The sequence below is a fragment of the Muscardinus avellanarius genome (genome assembly GCF_963383645.1).
Source record: "Muscardinus avellanarius genome assembly, chromosome: 12".
Taxonomy (NCBI): domain Eukaryota; kingdom Metazoa; phylum Chordata; class Mammalia; order Rodentia; family Gliridae; genus Muscardinus; species Muscardinus avellanarius.
This window is the reverse complement of record NC_137798.1, coordinates 74,733,020-74,759,602: the sequence shown is the minus strand read 5'-3', so window position 1 is coordinate 74,759,602 and position 26,583 is coordinate 74,733,020. Positions and strand designations below refer to the sequence as shown.

The following is a 26,583-nucleotide window of genomic DNA, read 5'->3' as shown; positions in this document are numbered from 1 at the left end:
TGAACCTGATCTGGACACCATTGAGGGAGAATAAACACAGAACAGAACCACACAAAGTCATTTTCTTAAATAGCATCACTTCCCCTGACTCTCTTAACACCTCTTTCCGTTGAATGCAATGAGCTGCTGAATGGAGTCCTCTGGCAGCTGCGATGCACAATTGATTGCCTTTGCCAGATGCAGGTTTCACAGTGTAAACAGCCCACTGTGGCTTTGATTTAGGAGTCTTACGGGTAACAAAGGGATAGAAAGAGATCAAACATTCCAAGAAAGACAACAGTGAGAAGCCAAGAGAGATAGTTTATGCAGTATTTTAATATTTAAGGTGAACATTAAAATCCTCCCATATGACAAGAATTATATATCTCTCTCCAGAGCAAGATAGCTGAAAACATTCCATTTCTTTCTCCTGCCATCCAGATGAAACTCCAGGACACCCATCAGTCCTAGCCTTCAGCAAAGAGGTTCTGTGTCCATGGAGAGCAGGGAGGGCTTCCCACAGAGAAACTGCATTTGTGCAGGTGGAAGACTGCCACAGCTGGCCCCGACGCAGGCAGAGTGTACTCAGCACACAGGGAGTGAATCTTCCTGCAGGGCAGGGTCACCGAGGGTGAAGAGATACAGCTGCTCTGCTGCAAGGGAGGTCCTAGATGGAAATCTTTATGAAGTGAGAAAAGACAAGGAACACTGCTGCCAGGAGCCACCTGTGAAGTCCAGCCTGCCCAAAGCCTGGGAGGCTACGCCAAAGCCAACAGGACCCTCCCGCCATCATCTCCGGGCACCTGGGTACCTGGCTTCTGACCCAGCAAGTAAGCATACCTCTTCTACCAAACATAGGTCCAAGGCCTGGGTCCAAGGTCCACAGCAGTTCTGTTTCCAGACAAGCCTTGGAGCAACACCAGGCCACACACTGAGTCCTGGGAGAGCAGCTATCTTATTCAATTTTGCTTGCTTTTAAAATCGGATTTAAAAATTAAAAATCCATCAAAGTTTTAAAATTAGGTAAACCTTATAATTCAATAATAGGACAAGCTTATTTTAAAATTGAGCAAAAAAAATTTTTTTTTGCAGGTCTGGGGATGGAACCCAGGGGCCTTCTACCTCTGAGCTACACCCCCTGCCCTATTATTTATTCTTTATTTTGAAACCGAGTCTCACTGAGTTGCAGAGGGCCTCACTAAGTAGCTGAGGCTGTCCGCTAACCGCGATCCTCCGGTCTCAGCCTCCCGAATGCTGGGATTACAAGTGTCCGCCATCACGCCCGGCTCCTAAGCAAAATATTTTAATTGGCTTTTTACCACAGATGATATATGAGTGCTTAATAAATAGATAAAAAGATGCTCAATATCATTCGTCATTAGGAAGGTGCAAATTAAGCCACAGTGAGATATCACTAAATACCCACTAGAATGACTAAAATAAAAAAGACAATAGTAGGTGTTGGCAAGAATGTGGAGAAACTGGAACCCTTGCTCATGGCTGGACAGTCACTTTGGGGGGGAAAGTGGCAGCTTCTTTAAAAAAAGCTAAACATAAATTTTGCACTCAACCCCCACATTCTGAAATAAGTAGGAATCTATTGAAGAGAAATAAAAACATGTCCACACAAAGACCTGTACATGAATATTATAAAAGCTTCAAATTTTAAACAATCCAACTATCTGTCAATCTATAAGTGAATTGTGATATATTCATATAATGAAATACTATTCAGCAGTGAAAAGGAATAATACATGTAAAAGTATAGAAGCACCTCAACAAAACATAAGGAGGAACATGTAAATAATGCACTGTATAATCACATTTATATGGAATGTCTAATAAAGGTAAAACCATAAAGACAGAAAACAAATCTATGGTTGCCTAGGGCTGGGGCAAGATGGGAAAAATGGGGTATAGTTATAAAGAGGCCCAAGGTTTCCTTTTTGGGCATTTACAATGGGTGATTTTTTTTTTGGCATACAAATTTTACTTCAAAAAAAAAACTGTAAAACAAAAGGGAAGGAGTACCAAAGTCATCAGAGATGAGCCATCAGGAGTCAGCAGTAAGGTTATTTGAGCAATCTTTAATTTGGAGGGTGTGGGGAGACTCTTCCATATATTTTAAAGAAAATTACACCTAAATCTGAGTTTCCATGTATGCATCTGATAATCTGATGCCTGACCCTTATTCTTACTGATTCTTCTGTATTTCTTTCTAATACCATAACATTCTTCCCATTTAGGGCAAGAAGATAGAACACTGAAAAAAAAAAAAAAAGCCAATTGAAAAATTATCCTTTCTCTTACAGAGAAAAAGAAAAAGATAAATTTGAAAGCAAACCCAAGAGGATTTCTCAAGGATAAGGTTAAAATCGATACTAATAACAGCACTACCATATTTGGGGACACTTTATTTCTGCCAGGTGTCTCTCTATTCATACCATCAAGCAAGGAGGAGGAAGTCACCAGGCAGATAAAAAGGGAATTGAGTCACAAAGCAAGCCTGTGATTCATTCCAGGCCACTGAGGCAGTGAGCAGCTTTGGAAACCACCCAGGCCCACAGCCATGGTGTTTGGCCTTCCAAGGTTCCCCAGCCCCCAACCATGCCTTGTTCTTGCAGGTGCAGCCCCAGAAAGTCGCAGGCCCTGCATGAGCTCTGGGAGTCTATACAGACAGTGGGTTTGTGTGACAGCACAATTCCTTGCCCTGCGAGAAGGCCTGGCCCACGCACAGACAGCTGGAAGTCACTTCGACCCCTGATGACACCGTTCAAAGCCTCCTCTGTTTGGCTTTTTGATTCCTGATTGACGTTTGCTGGCGAGGGGAGATAAATGCTGGGCTGAGGACAATGTTGATCCTGCTCTGACTATTCTCAAGGAAAGACTTTTCAGAATAACAAAACAAAACAAAACCCCAAAAACATTGGTGTGCTTAAGGGACTGAATAGAGCCCAAGAGGTCCAGGGAAGGAGGGCTGGCCCTTTCAAGGGGCTGGCAGGTCCATTGAGGAGTTAATTGTTTGGGTGTACAATGAGTTTATTCTGACCATATACAAAGAGCTTTCTCTTCCAGGTCCTTCAAAAGCAAGTGTGTCAAAGGGGCCAGAGGAGGAATCTGTATTAATGGCATCTCTTGGGGTCTCCGAGACTGAGGAGTTTTGGGGAATGAGGCAAGAAGAAAGAAAAAAAAAGAAACTACACCCCCATTCTGAGACCTGGCAGGTCCCTCAATGGTCCCAAGTCCCCTCCAACTCTTGGGCTCTTCCCAAACCATGTCCATTACGGGCTACAACCTTCCTTATTATCTTTTAGGTTGCCATTGTACATCTTTTAAATTTTTTTAGACATGGAGATAAATTTCAGCCTGGTAGAAGGCTATTGCCTTTGAAGGGATTACATTTATACCACAGTCACCATCCCCTTCAGCAAGCAACTCAGGGGCCCAGGGAGGAAGTCAAGATGACTTTTTCTAGTCATCAGAGAAAGGCGACCATGCTGTTTGCAGAAGTCCTTAGGAACCTGGCCCAATTCCTACCAGGAGGAGGATGGCATGTTAGTCAACCTCAGTATTTCCTGAGATGCCTGCCCCCTGGCCAATGAGGCTCAGAAATGGACTGTGGCCCATCTTTATTCTGACCCATAAAAGCAGAATTTATCTGGGCACTTCAAGTCCTCTCCAAAGCAAGAGGTCCATGTTTCGTGTGCAGTTTACCCACCTACATGCCCCCTCCCAAAGGCAAAATGAATTTAATAGCTGGCCCTTCGCCAGCCGCTCACCACATCCTGAACAAGAGCACAACCATGAGGCTGGTGAAGAAGGAGCTCAGGGGTGGAATGAAGGACGAGGAGGCGCCACTGGCCATGTGAGGGTCGGGTGACGGCTGGTTCACACAGAAGACTGGGCTAACTTTTCAAATGTTTTGCTGTTAAATGACTACAGATTTGAAAGGAAGCTTTAAAAGCCATATAGAGAGGTCCCATGTACACTTCATAGTAACATAATTATACAGTAGAAGGCCAGCTGGCCTCCTGCATCCAAGGGATCCACATCTTCATATTAAACCAATCACTGGTCGAACGTATTTTTAAAAATCCCAATAGAAAAATACAAATAAAAACAATACTGGTAACAGCTACTTCATAGCATTTATATCAGGTATTACAAGTAATCTAGAGAAGAGTTAAAGTATATGAAAGTACATATACTTATACATGTACTGTGCCATTTTATATAAGAGACGAACAACTGTGAATTTGGGTATCCACCAGGTAAGGGGTAGAATCAGTTCCATGTGGACACCAAGAGATGGCTGTAATTATATCGGTAACATAATTATGGTAAATGAAAATCAAGAAATCAACATTGTTCTAATCCACAGACTTTATCTGGACCCTGCCAGTCTTATACACTCATTTATGTATGTGTGGTCCCATGTCATTTTCTCTTTATAATGATTAATACCATCATAACCACAACCAATACAGAAATATCCATCACTGCCAAGATCTCCCATGCACACTACTGTGTGTGTGTGTGTGTGTGTGTGTGTGTGTGTGTGTGTGTGTGTGTGTGTGATATCCAGGGGCTTTATACCTCTGAGCTATACCCCAGCTTGATTTTATTTTATTTTTTTGGAACAAGATCTTGCTGAGTTGCGGGTACTGGCCTTAAACCTATGATCCTCCCATCTCAGCCTCCCAAGTACTGGAATTACAGGTGCACACACCACATCCAGCTGTGCCACCTGTTTACAGTCATACTTCCCCTCTCCACCCTGACCCTCACACCACTGATGAGGCAACCACTCCTCTGTTCTCCATCTATGATCACTTTTAGCATGTTGTGTGAATGGGATAGTGTGGTATGTGACCTTTTGAAATTGGCTTTTTCCCCTTTGTATACTGCTTTTGAGAGCTCTGCAAGCTGTTCTTGCATGTGTCACTAGTTGCTTTTTTCATTGCTGAGTATTTGTCCATGGTATTTGCCCATGGATATACCAGTTTGTTTCGCCTACTAAAGGACATCTGGGTTGTTTCCATTTTAGCTATTATATATAAAGATGCTATTCACTCATGTACAGGCTTTCTGTGTAGATGTAAGTCTTCATTTCTCTAAAAAAAAATTCAGGAGTACAATTACTGGATTATAATTAAGTATATACTTAATTTTTTAAAAGAAACTTCCAAAGTATTTTCCAGAGTGGTTGTACCATTTCACATTCTAACCAGCAAGGGATGAGAGAACCAGACTCTACAACCTCACTAGCATTTGCTAGTAAAACAATATTTTTTTCTAGCTCTTCTAATAGTGAGACCTTGCCATAGTCTTCATTTGTATTTCCTGTGGCTAATGGTGTTGAACCTCTTTTCATATGCTTATCTGCTTTGATGAAGTGTATATTCTTATAGTTTACCCATTTTAAGTGAACATTTTAACTGTTGAATTTTAAGAGCTCTTCATGTCGTCTAGATACAACTCTTATGTCAGATGTGTAGTTTGCAAATATTTTCTTTCAGTCTAGTTTTATTCATTAACAGATCCGGACCAGCTTTTTAAGTCCAAATGGTCCAAGTGTGTGTGTGTGTGTGTGTGTGTGTGTGTGTGTGTGTGTGTGTGTGTGTGTGGTTTTTGGGGGGGGGTTGTGTGTGTGTATGTGTGTGTGTGTGTGTTTGATGTTTTGAGTGGTGAAGATTTTCTCCTATGTTTTCTTCTAAAAGATTTAGTAGCTTTACATCTAAGTCTACAATCCATTTTGAATTAATTTTTAGATAAGCCATGAGGTTTAGGATGAGGACTTGGGGGATTATTTACTGGTTTTGTTTGGCCTTTGGGTGCCTATTTGGAAAGACTGCCCTTCCTCCACTGAGTTACTTTTGTATCTTTGTCAAAGATCCATTGGCCATCTTGGTGCAGATCTGTTTCTGGGTTCCTCTCCACTGATGGATGTGTCTGTCCCTCCACCAATGCCATACTTCCTTGATTGCTGAAGCTGCATAAGTTTTTAAATAAGATAAAAATCATTCTTCTCATTTGATTTGCTTTAAAAAAAATTGTTTTAGCTAGCCCAGTTCCATTGCCTCTCTGGAAATTTGAGAATAAGCAGCACTGAATCTCACGTCTTCCTTTCTGCAGACACAGAATCAATGTGATGAGACCTGAGAGTAACAATTCCTCAGCTATCGCCTGAGGAGCTAAATGGCTCTCTCACAGAACTAAGGATAAGGGTCAGAAGCAAGCCCAAGACCTGTCCACCCATGTGCTACATCTCTGGTCTTCTCTAAGTCACCAGACCACACCTGGAATCAAACCAGGCAAGAAACAGTGAGCACATGGGCACATTTTCATTGGCCTGACAAGCTCTGAGCCCTCTCACCCAGGCTCCAGAGGCTCCACGGAGGTGGCAGCCATAGGGTTCAAGAACTTGGCAGCAGGCCATGCTCTTCCCAGGCACCCCCCTTAGAGGGTCTAGCCAGGGTTGCTTGGAGGGGCCACCTGCCGTCCCTTCTGAGCATCCTTAAGACTGTTGCTCCCCTGGGAGGTTTCACATACTCCAGAAGAAAACATCGGTAATAAAAGGCTGTGGACTGCTAAGACATGAGCTGAGGCCAGGGTTCTTAGCATTTCTAGGCACTGCTGGATCCTCAGTGACTACAAGAAGCATGGCACTTAGGTAAGTTCTGAATAAATATTTAGTGACTAGAAGAACCATATACAAAATACCAATGCTTACTAATACCACCAGGGACTCAAACAAATCTATGACCAGGAGGCCCTTCTATGCCCCTAAATCCCATTTGCTTTTCAATCCTTGGAGACGGGGCTGTGGCAGGGATTCAAACTCTTGGTCTAGTACTCTTCACACATAAACTTTCCTCTGGAGCCTGGAACAAGGGCCAAGATGAGAGGCAAGGGACTGGGGAGGGAGCCAAGCTGGAGGAGCAATTTTCTGTGGGAAGGAGGGAGCCGTACCACATGCACAAGCATTAGCACACTCTGGTCTTTGTCGAGGTGCTCAGAGCAACAGAAAGCAGCACCAACACTTGCATGCTGAGAGTCAAGGAGCCACCTGCTGTGGGCTTGGAGCTCTTTAGGCACAATGCTGTCCCAACAGGCAGGGTCGGAGCACATGCTTCTCCCCAAGGGAGAGCACTGTGAACAGAGGCCAGCAGTGGCAATCTCCACTCAAGTCCAGCCCAAGCTGGTCAGTCCCCAGCTCCTGACCCAGGCTACCCCTCAGAGCTGGAAAAAGAGTAAAAGGAGGCGGCTGAAAGAGGTTAATGCCATGTGAGGAGGGACAATGTTCCATGTGTGGAGTGTCCCACGACAGCCCACCCGACACACTTCGGCCAGGCTAGGGCACCAAAGCACACCTCCCTCAGGCATGTGAAGCCCCCATGAGGGGAGCCAAACAGCCCCCTCTGTCTGGGGTGCCTGCCACCCATCATCCGTCCCCTAAGAATACCCCTCAGTGCTGCCTGATCCGTCACTCCAAGGACAAGGTCTCCAAGTTGGCACCGATCTGCAGACCAGGGTCTAAAAATAGAGACACAGAGACCTTGGGGAAATAAATAAGACTCACGACTCACTCCTTACTTGGAGTAGATACCATGCAGCAGGCGGGGGGGGGGGGGGAGTCTCTGCAACTCAAAGGTGGGTTGGAGTTTGGAAGTTCTGCCCTTCTCTGAGACTGGCTTGACAAATACAGAAGCCCATATGGGAAAAGATGTGAGCAGAGTTGGCTAATGTTTTTGTTCCTTATTTTCCTTAAACAACGAACTCCCAGACCTCTGGGAGGAAAATAAGCAAATTGCAGAAAACTACAGATGACCCTAAACTTTCACTTGCCATTTATCACAGCATCAGCCCCAGGGCCTCTGTAGTTCTGGGCACTCAGAAGAAAAAGCTCCCGGAGAACTGCCAGAAATCATCTCACAAGTGCACTCCCGTATTCTCTCATTTATCATTCCACACCGCTCCCTCCGGCACTGCAGGGTGAGAACTTCAGGCCCCTCAAAGACAACCGAGGCCAGTCCAGCCCCTGACAGGCGACCCTGAGAAGAGGCACCGCAGGAAGACGCAGGGGCTTTGGCACAGTAAGCCACTTGGAGTGAGCCGATTACCTCGAAACATACTTTGCTTCCAACCATTCTCCTTCGACTACTTCAATGAGAAGCCCAAGTTAGTCTCGAGCTCTCGTCTCCTGCAGCCTTTACCTGGTTTAGCAGCAGATTTCCAGAGCTAGAGGGGCTGCATGGGGTCCTCTTCCTTGCTCCAGATAGTCCATGTCCCTTCCCATCAACAGAACACATGTGGGTGCACCACCCCCAACACACGAGCCCCTTCCATCGCTCTCTGAGGGCTGGAACCAGAGAAGAAGAACGAGCAGCCAGGATGGGACTGCTGCAGATGAATGGATATTTGAAACTCAAACACATGGCCCAGGACCTACATTGCACGTGTTAATTGCCACACATGTGCCCATAAAGGAGTCCGTTAAACACAAGGGGCCCAAAGAACAGAGGGAGGGAAGGACATTCCAGGGGATTAAGTAAATAGTCTGAAGTTCTGACCCTCCTCCCCTCGAAGCATGTGCATCTGGGGAAGATAACAGGGCCCCCCTTCTTCCCCCACTTCTTCCCTCAGGCCTCACACCTGTGGACCCAGGGGCGGACCACAGCAACCCAGGCCTCCCGGGCTGGGCCAAACGCTGTGACCTGTTACCACCAGACCTCCCTCCCTCTTTCTTTCCTCCTGCTATCTCTCTGGGCCTCCTTACATGCTGCCTTTAGCCTCCTCTCCTTCAGAGGACTAATTTCTGGCTGGCACCACACTCCCCGTGGCTGCACAATACGTCTTTTCATTCCTTGCAGGCAGAGAGAACCGATCCCTCCCAGCCCTGTCAGTGAGGCATATTCAAAGAGGCAAGAGGCTAAGTAGGGAAGGAGAAGGCTGGGCCTGGCCTCACCCCACTGCCCCCCACTCCTCACACCCAGCTGTAACCCTCGCCCGGCACAGAAGGCCAAGGCTGTGAGCTGAGCGACAGCTCTGGGGGGATGCCTCTGGGGGAAGCCACGTGTGGGCATGAGCTCAGACAAGGGGGCTTTGTGTCTTCCCACCTGCTGCCCTGCAGAGCACATTCCATTCTTAAGTGGCCTCTGAAAGAGGAACCTTGGCAGGTCCACACAGGATATTACAAATGCCCTCTCGCACCCTGTCCCCATTCAAACTAGGGCTTCCTGGACAGGTGTGGCTTTAGGTAGCCCATCCTACAGGTGGCCTGGACCGCTCTTCACAGTACTGCCCAGGGCAGACAAAGAGAAGAGGATGCAGTGCCTAATTTGATCCTCCACCTAGAAGAAATGGGAGACCCTGGGGCAGAATTCCAATCTCCAGGGGACAGTGAGCCCTAGCACCTCCTCCCACAGCCTTGCCCTGACTTTTTCTAAGGCCCTTAGAAGAAGCCTTCAAAGAAGCCCTCCCCACCCAGGATCCTCTTGCTGAAAGGAGACTGCAGGTTCCACCCATGGCCTGCATTGCCCAGGAGGAGTAGGGCCTCTCTGCCTTCTTTTAGCTCTAGCGACTGACCCTAAGAAGGAACAGAGAAACTACTATATACTGTAAGTGTTGCCCCCAACCCACCTGCCCTCTTCCAGCTGGCTCAGCAAGGACCCAGGATGACCACAACTCTGACTTGCTGTACCCATAAGGTGCAAAGCCACATCTTCCTGGAAAGTACTTCTCTGTCCAGTTCAAGAAACCAAATCCCAAGGATGGCCTATCTTGGTGCATCATACCTAGCTCCCTTGGGTGGGGAAAATCTGGGCTGTCTTTTCTTCCTTTACCACTAGGACCTCATGCCCAGAAACAAAGGTGATATTCCTGAAGATTGTGGTTACAAGAAGCAGAAGTGACACTTGTGGTTCCTTCCTCCACAGACAGACACCATTGACAGCATTGGCGATATTGGGTCTTTGTAGACCTGAAGAAAGAGGCTTCCCTGCCCCTCTCCCCACTTTTCCACATGAAGGGGAGCCACCAGCACTCATGGCTATCTCCTCCTCTCTAAGAAGGACCTGGAAAGGTACAGGCTTCCCTCTTTCCATCCAGTTATGCATTCCTGCCCTGGGAAGAGGAGCAGCCCATCAGGTCAACGGGTGCATGTGTCCCAGTAGACGGTGGTACCCTGTTCACTTCTACATCTCCTTGGAGCACCTGCATCTCTGGGCAGTAGGTTCTCTGTGTTTCTGTCTCCTGCATCCACAACATAAGCACTTAGGGCAGGGTCCAGGGCCCAGCCTTGGTCTCCCTGTAACTGTCTGTGTAGGACGAGCCTGTGAGCTTCATGGTGACACTCAGTAGTGCCAACATTACACATGGATTCTCAAGAACATGTAGTTCCCAAGGCTTGGATGCAGGTGGGAAGCCTCAAATTCAGCCTGAGATGAGAGATGGGAGCTCTGCACATTACAGTGTAATGGATGCCTGCCTTACAGTTGGTTACCAGCTCTCTGTGTATGGGGCACTGGAAGCCAGTAGCAATGAACCTTGGGCCTCCAGCTGTCTTCCACGCTGGAAGCTGTTGTTAGCATATACTGATCTCTCATGCTGGCTACTCCACTAAATTACCTTTAGATAAATAACAACTATATAACTTGTGGAAACAAGATTGAAATGAAAATGTTGGATGCTTGGTAGAAAAAGCAAAAAAAAAAAGCTTCACTCTCTCTTCCAGAGTCTCTGGCTCTCTCTTGACTTGTCATGCTGGGTTTTTAATTTGCTATTTAGCATTGTCCTGGGTAAAGAAAAATTCAAACCTTAAGTGTGCTACGGAAGCCATGTAGCACACATCATAAAAGCTACGTGCTATTGGAGTGGCAAGATCTGGAAGCAGACACTCACATTACAGGTCTCCTCTGTTCGTGGGCAGGCCTCACTGTCCAAACAACTGCAAGGGCCACACCGGCCCATGAAGCCAGCCTAGCCTTAGTGACAAGAAGCTGGATAATCTGGAACACATAACTGAGGAGAATCAGTGGAGCCCGAGGTGATGGTGCTTGCTTGTAAGCCCAGCACTTGGGAGGCTAGAAGGATCACAGGTTCAAGGTCAGCCTCAGCAACTTAAGTGAGGCCCTCTACAATTTAGTAAGACTCTGTTTAAAAAAAAAAAAAAATAGGGCTGGGAGGGTGGCTCAGAGGTAGAATGCCTCTGGACTCAATCCCCAGTACTCAAAAATAAACAAAAATAAAAAGAGAAAGAAAAAGAAAAGGAAGGAAGAAAGGAAGGTAGGTAGGTAAGTAAACAAGTTAGCAAGAGAAAGCATGCTCAAATAGGTCTGCAAAACACAGGAGCCAAGGGTAGACGTGGACACCCGGCCTCCATTATCCTTCTTGGCTGAACCCTAGCTCCACTGGTCATTGATCATCAGAGCTCTCTAGGGAGACAAGAGGCTCAGGGCCCACATAAAAGTCCCTGCAGCTCTGCGCTCCACACCTGGCTCACCTCCCTCAGAAATTCTGGTAATGTGTCGCTATCGCCATATGAGCCTTACTTACCTCCAGAGCTTCTGGGCGGAAACAGGGTGTGGGAAAGCAAAGACTTTCTGTGGGGCACTTCTAGCTCTCACTCCAGGCTGCTTCTATCTTGTCTAATAACTCCTGCTTGGACTGACTTCAGAAGCAAACATTTAGATAAAGCATAAAACTCCACTCACCTTTCCTTCCTGAGTTACCATGGCTCAAGGGCTTGTCAGTGACTGAACCTTGGGGGAGACGAGAAACAAAAACAGCCATTCAGAATGCACTGTGGTTGGTTTCTTTCAAAGAGTTGGCAAAGCCTGATGTTATGAGCATATGGTCATGTATATATGTATTGTATACACATCAAGGGATATTATATACAAAGTTAGTACATACATAGATGTCAAGTAGGGTTGTTTAACATCAATGTCACTGATAACCCAGCACTGTTTTGAGATGAGCTATGATTTCCAGGTTCCCTGGCAATGGTCTTAACCAGGTTTTTACAAAATTCCACATCCACTTAACTCCCTGTGGAACATTCCAAAATCTGCCCCTTGTCTCCATGCCCCCACGTTCCCACTTCTCATCAGCCCCATGTTCTGAGTCATATCTAGTCAGCAGGGCCAACTGAAAAGAAACTCCCTCTTACTGCAAATACAATGATTGACATCCCTTGCTGGTTAGGGCAGGAAATCAGTGATTTTCCATCTGCATTAAGTAGAAAATTGTTGGCCCAATTGTACTGAATGGGCCAAAATAGTCTGAGGCATGGAAACAATTTTCTAGACACAGCCTGCTCCTCCATAAGAGGATGGTGTGTACACTGGACCCAGCACTTGCCCTGTGTACACCGGGATGCCACATGCACCCATCCTCCATACCTGACCCTAATGGCCGGTGCCATTACTCCATGGAGCTCACCCCAACATGTGCAGTGGTACCCTCTTACCCACAGAAAGGCATCAGCAGAGGTCCACAAAAGAAAAGAAAAAATCCCTATTTTCCTAATCCATACCATTCCCCTTTTCAAATACTAGTTTTGCAAGAAGTGTGGTCTATTACCCTGCATGGCTTGTTTCTCATGCATTTGTTTGATTTAAATGAAACTTTCCAGGTCATGTGTAAGGAAAGCTAATTCCTGTCTCTCCCCACCCCAGCCCCAATTAAGGTTTCCAGTTTCCATGTTAACCGCAAATAAAGTAAACTTCCCTTTGGGCCTGCGACTTTTGGTTTCCTAACATATATTCTTATTGTCCTTTTCACTTACTTTTCCCTTTATAGAAAAGGGCAAGCAAAAAGATGAGTAAGTTTTGTAAAAATAATAATGATGAGCATGATGTTAAAATAGTAAGACTGCTAGGCTTTGGAATTTTCCATAACTTTTAGCATAAAGTTTTATGCATTACATTTAAAAATCAAAATAAGTAAATAGATTAAGATCCTAAACACACAGATATGGGGAAATGTGAAGTGGCTGATGGGTTTAGGTTTTTTTGAATGAGGCTGAGCCATAGAGTGAACTTAAGGGAGGTGCTCATGAGTCCCACACCACTGACAGGAGGTGGAAGGCATGGGGCTTATGTAAACCCATAATGTACAATCCCATGACACTGACCCAACAGCAAAATATTTCTACACTTACCCAGCTGGGAATGGAAAGGAGTTCATCTTTGCTGTAGACTAACCCTGTAACAGGCCACCACCAAGCAGTAATTTCCTAACTTGTCTAATAATCAGAACCACCTAAGACACTTCAGAAACATAAGGACTTTGGGTCTCATTCCAGACCTACTGGGCCAGAATACACAGAGGCACCTCAACATATGGTTTCCTTTTAATTCCCCAGGCACTGATCATCAGCCAGACTGAAAGGTCACTGAACATTTTCCGTTGTGGCAAATCTGTAGTACAGAGTCTACCTCTCCTCTCCTGCGCTCATGAGAGACATCAATAGTTGATCGCTGCAGCTTTTGATGTTGAATTCCCAGGCAGACTCAAAATACACCCCAATAATGAACTTTAAGGATGACTAGCAATTAGCCTGGGTAGAAGCTAAAATCGTATATGCCAATCCCAGCCCTAGGGGTTTCCACCAGTGCTTAGGAAAAGAACACTAAACCAGAAACCCAAACTCAAAATAAATAAATATATCCATGCAGTTACATGCTGACCCTCGTTCACCCTGCTGACTACTTAGCAAGCTGGTGGAGTGGGACTCTCCCTGCCCTGGAAAGGGCTCAAAGCCACCACCAACCTTTCAAATGTCCCCCACAAAATGCAGGAGACCAATCAAGGGGTCTCTCTCCATCCCGTTTCCTTCTTCCCGCCCCTCCCTACGGTACCTGAACATACAGGAGTTTTGTTCTGCACTGAAGAGCCACTGATGGGCTTCCCATCTGGGGTGACACACCAGCAGTACCCTGTGTAGGTATGGCACTGCACCTGTTCAGAGAAACGGGACGGGAAGAGAACCGTAAGTCTTGGCTCGCAGTATCAAGAAGCAGTCCCACTGCTTTCCAAGCATCGCCCTCACGGTGCAAGAGCTCCTTCCACCTCTCACCCCCACGTGTCTCTAGAGGCTCCTCACAGGTGGGTTCACAGCATCGATGACGTGTTTGCTCTGTGCCCTCCACACACACAATTTACCTGCTTCTTTCTTGTGCCTCCAAACACTTGATATCTGATATCATGCTGAGATATGGCTAGAGTGGTTTTTCTGTGAGGAAGCTCACCAATACCTATATTTTTTTTTCTCTAAGAGTCATCATAGAATTCTATCCAATTATTTAAAAAAAAGATGATCAGTGAATTAATTTGGCAAGTTCAAGTTGGAATGTCACCACTGTAGGTTGATGAGGCATTTTTTTTTAACAAGTAGAAATAAATAACCATTCTGTTTATTCTAGCTTCCGCTGAGTACCCACTGATGGGCTGGCCTGCCTTCTGATCACATCGCTCTCCTGAGACATGAGTGCACCTTTTGTGATTAAGGCAAGAGCAGAGCCACCCGTGTCTGCAGTTTCTGCTTCTAGATGCCCAGATGCACCAATAGGGGATCTTCTTCAAGCCCCAGGACCAGGTCCACTTTCTGGGAACAGTAAATGGAAATGAGGTTGTTTGCTTCCTTTAGGCTAACTCTTAGCTGTCACCTTACCCACTTCCTGCCATCCCACCCACTGTCCTCTTCCCATCTGTTCTCTCTGTGGAGTTCTGAAACACACATCAAGACAAATTCCTTAATGAGGGCTGGAGGTATAATTCAGTGGCAGAGTGCTTGCCTAGCATACACCAGGCCCCCAGTTCCATCCCCAGCACTGCAAAAATAAATAAATAAATAAATAAATAAATAAATAAATAAACAAGCAACAACGACAAAAAAATATATATATAAATTATTCACCTTTGGACTAAGGATAGAGATTTAACAAATTTGTATGTTGCCCAAGGTCCTCCACGATTTGACCCTATCTATCCCTGAAGCAAGAGGTCATTTTATATCCACAGTTTCACATAAACCCTCCACTCCCATCACAATGAAATCCTTTGATGCCCCCAAATGTACCCTCGTTTCCCATGATTCTGAACCTTTGTTTGCCCCAACTATTCAGTTTGTCTGGAAGGCCATTCCCCACTCCATCTCCAGCTCTCTCTCCTAATCCCTTCATAGCCCATCCCCCTTCATAATACTCCTTCTCCTCGAAGCAGTCCCAGGATTCCTTCTCCTTCCCTTCGGCCTTCCTCCAATCCTTCGTCACCACAGCAAGCTCTGGCTATGGATTCAACCAGTCCTTCTCCCTTCTCCAGACCATGGCCTTGAGAATGGCCCACTAGTTATTCCTCCCTTCCCAGCATCTAGCATAACCCCTGAAATTTATTACAGTTGATTGATGGGTTAAATAAAGGCACAAATTCTCATATTTCCTCCATCCTTGTTCTCCATCAATTCTAAGAGTGCAACATCAATTTAAGCAGGCGCACCACATTAAATATAGATCTCTATGACAAGATGTGTGCCAACCACAAAAATATTAAAGTGCGAAAAGACATGCCTCTTGGGATCAAGGACATACAGGAACCGAGGCTAGACGGTGCTTGCATACAAATTGAGTTGGGAGGTGTAGAAGGAGACAGAATGAAAAGATCGAGCTGACAGCCTGAGCAAGACCTAGAAGTTGTATCACTACCGCAGAAAAGATACAGAAAGGCTTCTGTTCTTGTGTGGGTGCCAAGCACTGTAATTTCCGCTAAAACAAGTTGTTTCACCCCAGGGCCTACCCACAGAAATCAAGGTAAGACAAGGCATGGGCCTGTTTTTCCTTCCAGTAGGATGACTGCTATCAAATGAGGCACTTGCCTCTCCATCCTCTGCAAGGAGGCTATGCCAGTGCTTGACCCCCAGAATCACATTTCACTCCTGCTTTATTTCCTGGCCACAGTCATTAACCCCCAGCCACGGCTGCTCACCAAGATCGACATCTCGAGTTGATCAGTGCCACCTTCTGAGGAAGCCTAAAGGAGGAATGGAAAGAAACCCAGGCAGACCAGGGCCTGAGTCTATGTCCAGCCCGTTATGAAGCAGGCACCTTACTTAGCAATTTGAGCCCCATCTACACAATGGGGACCACAATGTCCACATGGAGGGTGCTGGGGAGGTAGGCCAATGCCTGATACACACTGAAGGGCAGATACAGAGTGCCGCGGCAGTAATTTCTCAATGGTGTCAGAAACAGCTGGCTAGCCACCTCCTCAGGGACCAGAGCTCTTCTAGCAACCTCCATGGGATTGGGGGGGAATGCTGCTGGAAAACTTGGGAGTTGACCCCCCCTTGGATTCCATCATCCCTATAAGAGATATTTCCTAGAGATGAGTCCTGGCCAGGGGCAGCATTTTAATGGGGCCTAGCTGGCTGTTTTCTCTGTGCTGGCTGATAATCACCTCCGGCAGATCTGTTCCCAACTAAGCAACTATTCTGACTCACTCCCAGGCCCCTGGGCTCCCGTGGTCAAGGTGGGCCTCTCTCTGCATAAGGACTGTGCCTCCCAAGAAGGCTCCCAAGCCTGGGCTCTGGCCCAGAGCTACACTGTAGGAGCCGGGCCCTGAGGTCAAGCAGGCTGCAGAGAGTTGGCTGACTTGAAGGCCCCCTCCTCTGGGGCGTGCACAGAGTCCCAGCTAAGGTTACTGGGCATAGAATGAAATGCATGTGTTAAAGGTCAAGCCCAAAGCTTTGTCCCAGGGGATATAATCTGACCTCTGGGCTCAATGGGTCCCAAGGGCCACTTTCTCAGTGAGTATGTCCATTGTATCCCTGTGGGCACATGGGCACTGCCTCCCAGCCCCCAGCCGGGCCCACAGGCCTAAACACAGCTCCTTTCTCCCAGATCCTGGCATTTCCCCCATAGCACAGAATCCTCAGGCTGTGAGCTGCTTCCCAATTCTGTAAAACTGAAAATGAATGAGGAATTGTTGCCACATTCCTCTGAGGCCTGAGGTCCACCATAGCGGTCACACCTGCCCCAGGTGTGCTGGAGAGGAGAGGAGAGGAGAGGAGAGGAGAGGAGAGGAGAGGAGAGGACCTAAAGAGGGCACAGAAACCCCAGGAAGAGCTCAGATTGCAGGACCTGCAGAAATGGCCAAAGAAAATCTCTTTGCTGCAGGAACCCTGAAGTAATCAGCCCATGATTCTAAATTCAGAGGTTTCGATTTTAAGCTGCCTTGGGGAGTTTTCAAGTTGTCTTCTTGCAGAAGAAGAGACTTGGAGACAGATGGCAGCCTCAGAAAGCTTCTTCATCAGACTGAGCCTCAGAGAGCCTGCAGTTATTTTAAAAAGGAAGGTGAGCCGGGCGTGGTGGCGCACGCTTGTAATCCCCGCGCTTGGGAGGCAGAAACAGGAGGATCGCACAGGTTCGAAGCTAGCCCCGCGCGCTGGCTTAGGAGACCCTGTTTCCAAATAAAAATGCAAAAATAGGTCTGGGAGTGTAGCCCGGAGGTAGAAGGGCTTCCAGGAACCCCAGTACCACCTAAAAATAAAAAATAAAAAAAAATAAAAAGGAAGGTGATAAATAATAATAATAATAACAACAACAACAACAATAATAATAATAACAACACTCATCTCAGTTATTTGGAGAGTTAAATTAAAATGTAAATACAGCATTTAGCTCATAGGGTAAGTACCCAGTTCACCTTAACTATTATTTTTTATTATTATGTTATTTTCTAGCAAATTATCTGTACACTCAAAAAGATCAGAGCCAGATTACCTAATGGGACAAAAGAACATTCTATTCTGACCAGCCATGGGAGAAAGAGCAGTCTGAAATTAGCATAAAATCTGAAACAGTTTGGGAGGAGAAAAGAGAATTTGTTTTTATAGAGAAGTCATTTTATTACTCTCAGGGAAGAGAAGCAAGGCTTCCTGCAGAAAAACAATCAAGATATAAATTTTATAGAACTGATGTTTTATATACACACAATCAATTATCTTCCTCCCTTGCATACTTATTCTGTGTGTGTGTGTGTGTGTGTGTGTGTGTGTGTGTGTGTGTGTTACTGAGAATGGAACCCAGGGGCCTTCTACCTCCAGACTAACCGCCCCCCGACCTATTTTATATTTTATTTGTTGATAGGGTCTCACTAAGTTTTTGAGAGCCTCGCTAAGTAGCCGAGGCTGGCTTTAAACTTGCACTATCCTCTTATCTCAGCCTCCCTAGTACTAGATTACAAGCGTGTGCCACCACGCCTGACTCATATTTATTCTTTTAAATTAATAAGTAATAATTTTTGAATTCCAAGAGCCTCAAATTGATCAACTCTCGGGACCTTAATCTACAGAAAAGGTGGGTCATGAGGAATTAATAAAGTAACTGGCTATTTCTAACATCCTGCTGTGCAGTTCTTAAAACTCGGGGTTGTTCTGGCCCCAAAGATACAGACACAAACCAGGGGGTTGGCTCCCACCCCATGTTGGAGCATTCTAGGAAGGCTCACAGGCCAAGTGACGGGTCTCCCTTCAGGGACAGAATTGGCTGGTTTGGGGTTTTCACGTCAACCAAAGTGAGGTTACTCTCTGCTTATATTGTAACTCTCTTGTTGGACAGAACTGGTGTTCCTCAGCGCACTTTAAAACAGTGTGTTCTCAGATAAGGAACTTTCATCTCTGACTCACATACTTTAATATTATTGGCAAGAAGCCCTTTACATAAACAGCTCAGTGGTATATTGCAGTTCAACCTCCGTCCAAATTAAGACAAATTTGAAATCATTTTAAGCCTGCTAATCTTCAACATGAGCCCAACTCTTGGCCACCTGGGAGACTGTAGGAAGCCTGCACTCTCAACAAAGGCAGATAAATGACAGATGAGTGAGAGGGGCCTAGAGAATACCAGCTCAAGGGAACACAGGGAGGAAAGCATCCAAGAAAACAGGGGCAGATGGACTGTGGTGTAGCACCCATCACCCATAGGTGCCATACCCAAAATGGAAAATCCCTCCTACTTTGACATGGGTGCCCGGCCATGATCTATGCATTACCTCATTTAGGCCTCAAAGCCACCCTGTGTGCAAATCCTCATAGAAGAGTCATGGACAGACTTATTGATTCAAACGCCCATCAAGTTAATAACAGCCCAGGAAACTAGAATCCCAATATCCCTGTGCTCATATAACATTTCCGAATTGACCAGGCTGGAAAAAACCTTCGAGATCACCAAGCTAACCCAGACCTGAGGCCCAGAGATAGCGAAGTAGCCCAGCCCCGGTTCCTAGTCCTGGCAGATTCAAATCTCTCAAACCTGGAAGAGAGCAGGAGAAAGAAGTAGTCACAAGTGTCAGCCTCAGAGAGAAATGACTGAGCCTCTTTGTGCTTGTAACTCCCTAGAAAAAAGAACTCTTAGGGTGCAGGAGATGGAAGTAATATCCTTTCGGGGAGACAACTGGAAAAGGGCCTTTTACAGCTGTGTGGATGAGAGGCCTTTTCTGGAGTGGTCTAGCTACAGCTTGGGGGTCTATACTGTACCCACTGGCCAGCAGGTTTTCCCCTGGCCATTCCTGAGGGGCACCTACCTTGGGGCTCAGCCCTCAGTTCCCATTGCAGCCCTTGCTACTTGTCCTTTTGCTCTCCTCCCTACCAAGCACCCGCTTTCCAACTATCTCTCACACATGCCCACTTTCTTCTGCTTCCTCCAGGGAGGGGAAGCCTTCCCTATTGCCTTCACCCTTCCCTTACTGAGATGCCGATGAATAGAGATGGTTTTCTGTATGGTGTGAATGGGAATTACCAGGAGTAAAGGTGTTCCCTGGCCAAGCAATTTTGGAAACACTGGCTTAAACTAAGTCAAGAGATGTCTACACTGCGGAACTCCTATTCCTAACTCGTAAATGATTTGGCTCTAAGAAGAAGATCACATTTGCAGCAACTCATAGACTTCTTAACATGGAGGAGTCACCCCTGATTTTTGTGGGAGGAGCATTTGATGGTACTAGTGTTCTCAGCAACCTGCAGTATAATGAACCGTGGGCCTTGCTTTATTTCTTTCCTTAGTCCAAGTCCTACTTTCTTAGAGTCTTTCTTATCGTCCAGGTCTCATTTCGTGCTCTGTGATTGGACTACTTTCCCTCCAGTGACGACCCCTCCTCTCTTTCATGGGCATTTTCAAACTATATCTCTGTTAATAAATCCATCTTGAATTGCCTCAGATATTCAAGGACAACTGAGATCCCCCAAATCACAGGACCCTCTCACTCATGGCTATTTCTTGATGCTTCTTTTGTAGAGTAGAAAACATAAACCATAGAAAAGGGACAGGCTTGATTCATCATTCTCAGCAGCAACTACCAAGCCTGTAATGAAAGGACTACTCTCATATAAATGAGCATTTCCTAGTGGGGGAAAAATTAATCCAAGCAGAAGGCATAGGGGTATTTTCCTAATTCTCCTTTGACAGTGGGAGGATGGAGGCTGTTTTTTTCTTCCTAATCTGCCCATTGTTCCAAATCAATTAGCAAGTCACCTCTCTGACCCTATCTGTGAAATAGGGCTAAAGATACCACTTGGAAGGTTATTGAGAAGACAAAGCAGGGCAAGGTATGGAATGCATCTAACACAGTTTCAGGTGCAGGGTATGTGCTTGGTGTCTACTGGGGTTGTCCTTTTCCTTTCCCTTCTGCAAGGAAAGGTACAGGCCATAACCTTAACACACTGCTAATCTCATTACGTGTAGACACTCTCTCCAACTCTGTGACAGGCCCATGGAGACTCTCTGTAGGGGGATGAGGGATTTTTCTTTTAGAGTATAGACCTCACCCTACAGGATTTAAGAGAGGATTCAGAAAAGGAGATGATCCTTCAATAAAATCTTCCTTAATATGGGAGCCTTCATCAGCCTTATTTTTTCTAAGTCGACGGTGTGATGCGCTGCCAACATAACATTAGTTAGAATCAGAGACAGCTCCATTTGTCCCCGGGCTGTTAATGAGCACATCTGAAGTCTTGTGTCCTATTTAAGAAAGATGCTTTTAAAGCCGGGCGTGGTGGCGCATGCTTGTAATCCCAGCATTCGGGAGGCTGAGACAGGAGGATTGTGGTTCACAGACAGCCTCAGCTACTTAGTGAGGCCCTCTGCAACTTAGTGAGACCCTGTTTCAAAATAAAAATATAAAGTAGGGCAGGAGGTGTAGCTCAAAGGTCAAATGCCCTGGGTTCCATCCCTAGACAAGAAAGAAAGAAAGAAAGAAAGAAAGAAAGAAAGAAAGAAAGAAAGAAAGAAAGAAAGGAAGAAAGAAAGAAAGAAAGAAAGGGAGGGAGGGAGGGAGGGAGGAGAAAAGAGAAAGATGCTTTTTAAGAAGGTCCTTAGCAGATCAGATTCAGAAAGAAGAAGCCAGGAGAAAGAGACATAAATCCATATAATATGGGAATGAGTGATAGAATGAAGGATTTTTGCCAGGGCAAAAGAAGTATCTGGGAGGACTTCCGGGAAGATGGCGACCGAGAAAAGCGGGGCTTAAGAGTCCCGCTAACAACCAATCTCCATTACCACAAAAAGAGCGCCTTTCATAGCCAGAAAACACCATCACCAGAAAAACAAAAAAACCACCAAGCTCCAGAGAGAAAGCGGACTGAGAACAGAGCTCAGGGCCACAGAGGAGACACACGCGCCTGAGGACGCGGCAGCAGCGCCATACTGCCGGCGGCAGCGGCGAACTCAGCGGACGGCTACAGCAAGCCGAGGTGAGCCGATGCGGAACAGCCAGGCGGGATCTTTCGGCGCAGACAGCATTTAAAGCTCCCAGTGGCTGAGCTCAGTACACGCTGCAGGGATTCAGAGTGGAAATCAAAACCAGAGAAGAAAAAATACGCCAGCCTCATGGCCGAGGGCGTGGCAGAGGCGCCATATTGCCACCGGCGGCGGCAGCAGCAGTGAATTCACCGAGTCCAGTACAGCTACATCTACGTACTCAAGAACAGTGAGTCAAATTGCGGACCACAGAGGAGAAATCCCAGTATTGTGGCTCCTGGGACTTGACCCAGTGAGGGAGTGGTGGTGGCAGAGATATCACACCATAGGAGAGCGTGCAACCTGGCACCCCCCATAGTTTAAAGCAGCCTCTATCGACTCCCTGGGTCGGAGACTCTGTGATACAACCCAGTAAAGGAGTAGTAGGGTCTGAGATAATACAGACTCGAGATCCAGAGCACCTTAAGTGAAGCCATAGTGACCCAAGGGAAGAACCCAGAGAAGGCACAAACCTCCGAAATCATGGGAAAGAGGAATAACACTGAAGTAATGAATGTGCACAACCCCACAACATCAGAACCTGATAAAACAGAAAATCAGAGATTTCTAGAAGATCAAATCAGGAAAATAACTGTAGAAATAATAGAGGTGCTTCGAAAAGAACTCAGAGAGAGCCAAAAGGAGATAAAGGATGCAATTAATGAAGTAAAGGCCTCAACTCAAAGCACAAACAACCGATTAGACCACATGGAGAACAGAATCTCGCTCTTAGAAGATGAGCAATCCAAAAATGAATGCATAGTTTCTAATCTAGAAAAAGATATCCAACAGCAGGAATCTGACATTGAAGAAATATGGGCCCATCTTAAGAGAGCTAACCTAAGAATAATTGGAATAGAGGAGGGAAAAGAAAGTGATACCAAAGGGATCAACAATCTCTTCAAGGAAGTAATAGCAGAAAATTTTCCAAATATAGAGCAAGAGGTTGATACACAGATCCAGGAAACTTATAGAACTCCCTTTAGACAGGATCGGAGAAGAGGATCCCCACGCCATATAATTGTCAAAATGACCAATGTGGAAGCCAAGCAGAGAATCTTAAAGGCAACAAAAACAAAGGGCCAAGTGACATTCAGAGGCAAACCCATTAGAATCACTCCAGACTTCCCAAACCAAGTCATGAGAGCCAGAAGGGCTTGGAGTAACATATTCCAAACTCTGAAAGAAAACCACTTCCAGCCAAAAATTTCCTATCCAGCAAAACTTTCTATCAAATTAGATGGAGAAATAAGAAGCTTCCATGACAAACAGAAACTGAAGGAATTTATGTCTTCAAAACCAGCACTAGAGAAAATACTCAAAGAGATTAACTACAAAGAAGAAATAGGTAACACACACCAGAACCAGAGAAACAAGAGTTTCCATCCAACAGACAACTAAGATTGGTTATCTGTGGAGATTCATTATTTATGTTAGTCTTTTACCTATCTCTAAAGGGTATTGTTTGCCTTTATTGTTGTTAATTTTTAGGATTTCTAGTTGGAATATTAATATACCTTCAGATATAGCATTTGGAAATATTTTATCCAATTCTATTAGTAACTTTTAACTCTGTTTACATTGTCTTTGGATATACAATATTTTCTTTTATTTTTTAGGGAGTTTGTATATTCTTCTGTTGCCTGTGCCATTGAAATCATATCCAAGAAATCACTGCCAATTTCAATGTTGTGAGGTTTTATGACCCAGATTTTCTCCTAAAAGTTTATAGTCTTAAGATTTATATTTAGGTCTTTTATCTAGTTTGAGTTAATACTTGTATGTGGGATTAGGTAAGGGTCCAATTTTATTCTTTTCCATGTAATTATTATTTTTCAACAATATTTAGTTAAAAGATTATTATTTCCACCACCAAATCTTCGTGGAAACCTTGTCAAAAATAACTTGACAATATAGGGAAGAAGTTAGCTCTAGGCTTGTATTTAACTCCAATGGTCTATATATCTGCCTTTAGAACAGTACTACACTGTTTCAATTATTGTAGCTTTATATGGTTTGAAATCAGAAAATATACATCTTCTAGCTTTGTTTTTGCTTCGAGATTGTTTTGGGTATCTAGAGTCCATATTCCATATCAGGATAGATTTTTTTCTGAAAAATAAATATATGATAGTTTCACCTAAAAAAAAGGAAAAAATATTCTCTGGTAAGAAAGAAAGCAAAAAGAAATATTGAAATGTTATCTTTAAGACATCAAAAGCTTGGTATCAGACAAATGAAACTGTTATGTGAGATTATCATTTTTAATTTTGGATAAATTGCTATAATACTAGATGTCAACAACTAAGCCAAGCATGGGAGGGAGGGATGGGGAGAGAATGGGGTGGGGATCGGGTGGGGGCTGACTGGGCGATGTGTGCATGTATGTCTACAAAAGTTTGTATCCCACTATGATGTATGAATACAGTGCACCAATAAAATAAAAAAAAAGAAGTATCTGTTGGCTAAAAAGAGGGTTTTACAAGGATAAGCTATTTGTCTTTAAGTCCTTCTGTGAAAAGTAGGATTTCTATGGATTCTGCAAATACCATGACTAGAACTAGGGTCATCTTTTGGAAATCACAGAAAGATAGCTTTTAAGTCAAGGTAAAGACTTCCCAAGAAAATGGTCCCAAAGCACATTATAGATTGTGTCACTGTGGGAATAAACTTCTTGTCTCTTGTGGCAATCAGGTGGAAGTTGGGGAACCCCTTGGTGTGATTATCAGTGGAGCTTGAGTCCTGAGCTGGGGCGGATGGGAAGATGAAGAAGGTAAAGCAGGTAGCTTTGAGGCCTCCTTTAATTCAGAAGGTCCATAATTCTACACCCCAACTGTTAACGGGACTTTTGCCACTTAAGAGAAATTTTTTTAAACTAGTGCCCGATTGTCAGTGTTAACACCAGTCTTCCTTGTCTGTGATAAGGAACTTTCTTTGTTTTTCAAAAAGTTTGAACACCATTTTCCTCAACACTCCCATATTTTATTTTATTTTATTTTATTTTATTTTATTTTATTTATTTTGGTGGTACTGGGGTTCCTGGAAACCCTTCTATCTCCGGGTTACACTCGCAGACCTATTTTTTTATATACTTTTTTATTTGGAAACAGGGTCTCTTAAGCCAGCGAGGAGCGCAATCCTCCTGTCTCCACCTCCCAAGCGCGGGGATTACAAGTGTGCACCACCACGCCTGGCAACACTCACATATTTTAAAAGACAAAGCATTGGAGATTCAGGGACCCAGAGAACTTTACTTTCTTGAGTCCCTCTGGTGTGTAGGCTGGTCCAGGTTGGTGAATGGCAAATAGGACAATTCTCATTCATTTACTTCTGTTTCCATTTGGGGGGGAAAGATCAAGTGTGTTTTTATGTTTACAAAATAACCAATAAGAAGATCCCTCATATGTAGGAGCTTTGTCCAGACCAGAACTGTAAAAATCTGGCTATCATGGGACAAAGGTGACCTGTGTAAGTGGGAGTCTTTTCTTCCTTCCCACATCTGACTTCACTTTTAATTAAACTTTCCTGTCCTCCTACCCCACCATTGTGTTTCTATGACCTTTGCCTATTTTGACATAAAAAATAAAATTCTGATCCATCCCATTTTTCTAAAGAGTTTAGTTGACCAACCTGCAGTATCCTCTCCTGGCATGTTGTACATACCGTCAGTGGAATGACCACAGCAATAAATATGTGTATATTAATGTCTCTGCCTGGAAGTTTCCTGAGTAAGTGTTGGCTATGAATCTGCTATGAATCTGCTGTGTGTCTAGCCTCCTGACTGAATGTTAACTACTATCTCATAAAATCCCCAACGTGTTTCTTCCTCTGAGGTCATTAACTTAACCCCCCTCTCACACCCTCCACCCACAGCAACCCTCCATTCCTGCAGGATGTTCATTCTGTCTCTGTTCTCCTACTTCCCAGAATGGGAAGAAAAGTCATCTTTAGGTCAGATGTTCCATCTGTAGACTGCTCTTTATTTGTGTGTGTGTGGGGGGGGGGGTAGGGGCCTTCTACCTCTGGGCTATACTCCCAGACCTATTTTATATTTTATTTGGAAACAATAAGTTGCTGAGAGCCTTACTAGGTAGCTGAGGCTGGCTTCGAACCTGCGCGATCCTCCTGTCTCAGCCTCCCAAGTACTGGGATTACAAGCGTGCTCCATCACGCCCAGCTCTGTAGACTGCTCTTTTTGTAAAACATTCTTCCCTATGTTGAGTCAGAATCCTTTTACCTTTATATATTTTACTTAGCGATGCTGGGTCAGCTCTGGGGGCTATACGGAAAAAGAGTGTCATCGTTTACAGATAAAGATGTGGCAATGGCTGTCATTTATCCCTTTGGTCATCTCGTTCCCATGCATGCTCTGGTTCTTCTCAGCTCCATACCAAACATCTCTGGCTCCACTGAACATTCCTCTTGTGATATAATTTCTTGACCTTACTGGCCTGAGCGGCCTTCCTGAATGTGCCCTAGCTTAGCAACACGACTTCAAAAGATGGCAGTGTCCCTTTAGAGAGGTAGTACAAAGTACCAGTTGAGTCAACGATTCTAGAGTCAGACCGATTTGAATCCTGACTCTACCAAGTTGCAGGCTATGTGACCCTGAGCAAGATATTCGGTTTCTCTTTGCTCCAGTTTCCTCCTCTATAAAATGGGGCTGAATAGTGCCGACCTCATAGGCTGTAGTGAGGATTGAATAAATTAACATGTGTCAGGCACGTGTAAAACAGCTTGGCACATTATAAACATTATCTATGCAAGTAAGAAAGTGGTGCCGTTGCTGCTGCTGCTGATTGCTATTATC

General features: G+C 45.0%; 1 protein-coding gene across 1 annotated transcript in view; it reads right to left on the bottom strand.

Annotated features, from left to right (window-relative positions):
• The window catches only part of SMOC1 (SPARC related modular calcium binding 1), a gene marked incomplete at both ends in the record, with an annotated part of 153,544 nt that overhangs the window by 38,331 nt on the left and 88,630 nt on the right, over positions 1-26,583 (bottom strand). Inside the window, 2 exons of the mRNA XM_080707170.1 lie at positions 11,694-11,741; positions 13,845-13,944. Coding sequence (XP_080563296.1) covers positions 11,694-11,741; positions 13,845-13,944 — 148 coding nt within the window. The remainder of the gene's footprint in view (positions 1-11,693; positions 11,742-13,844; positions 13,945-26,583) is intronic.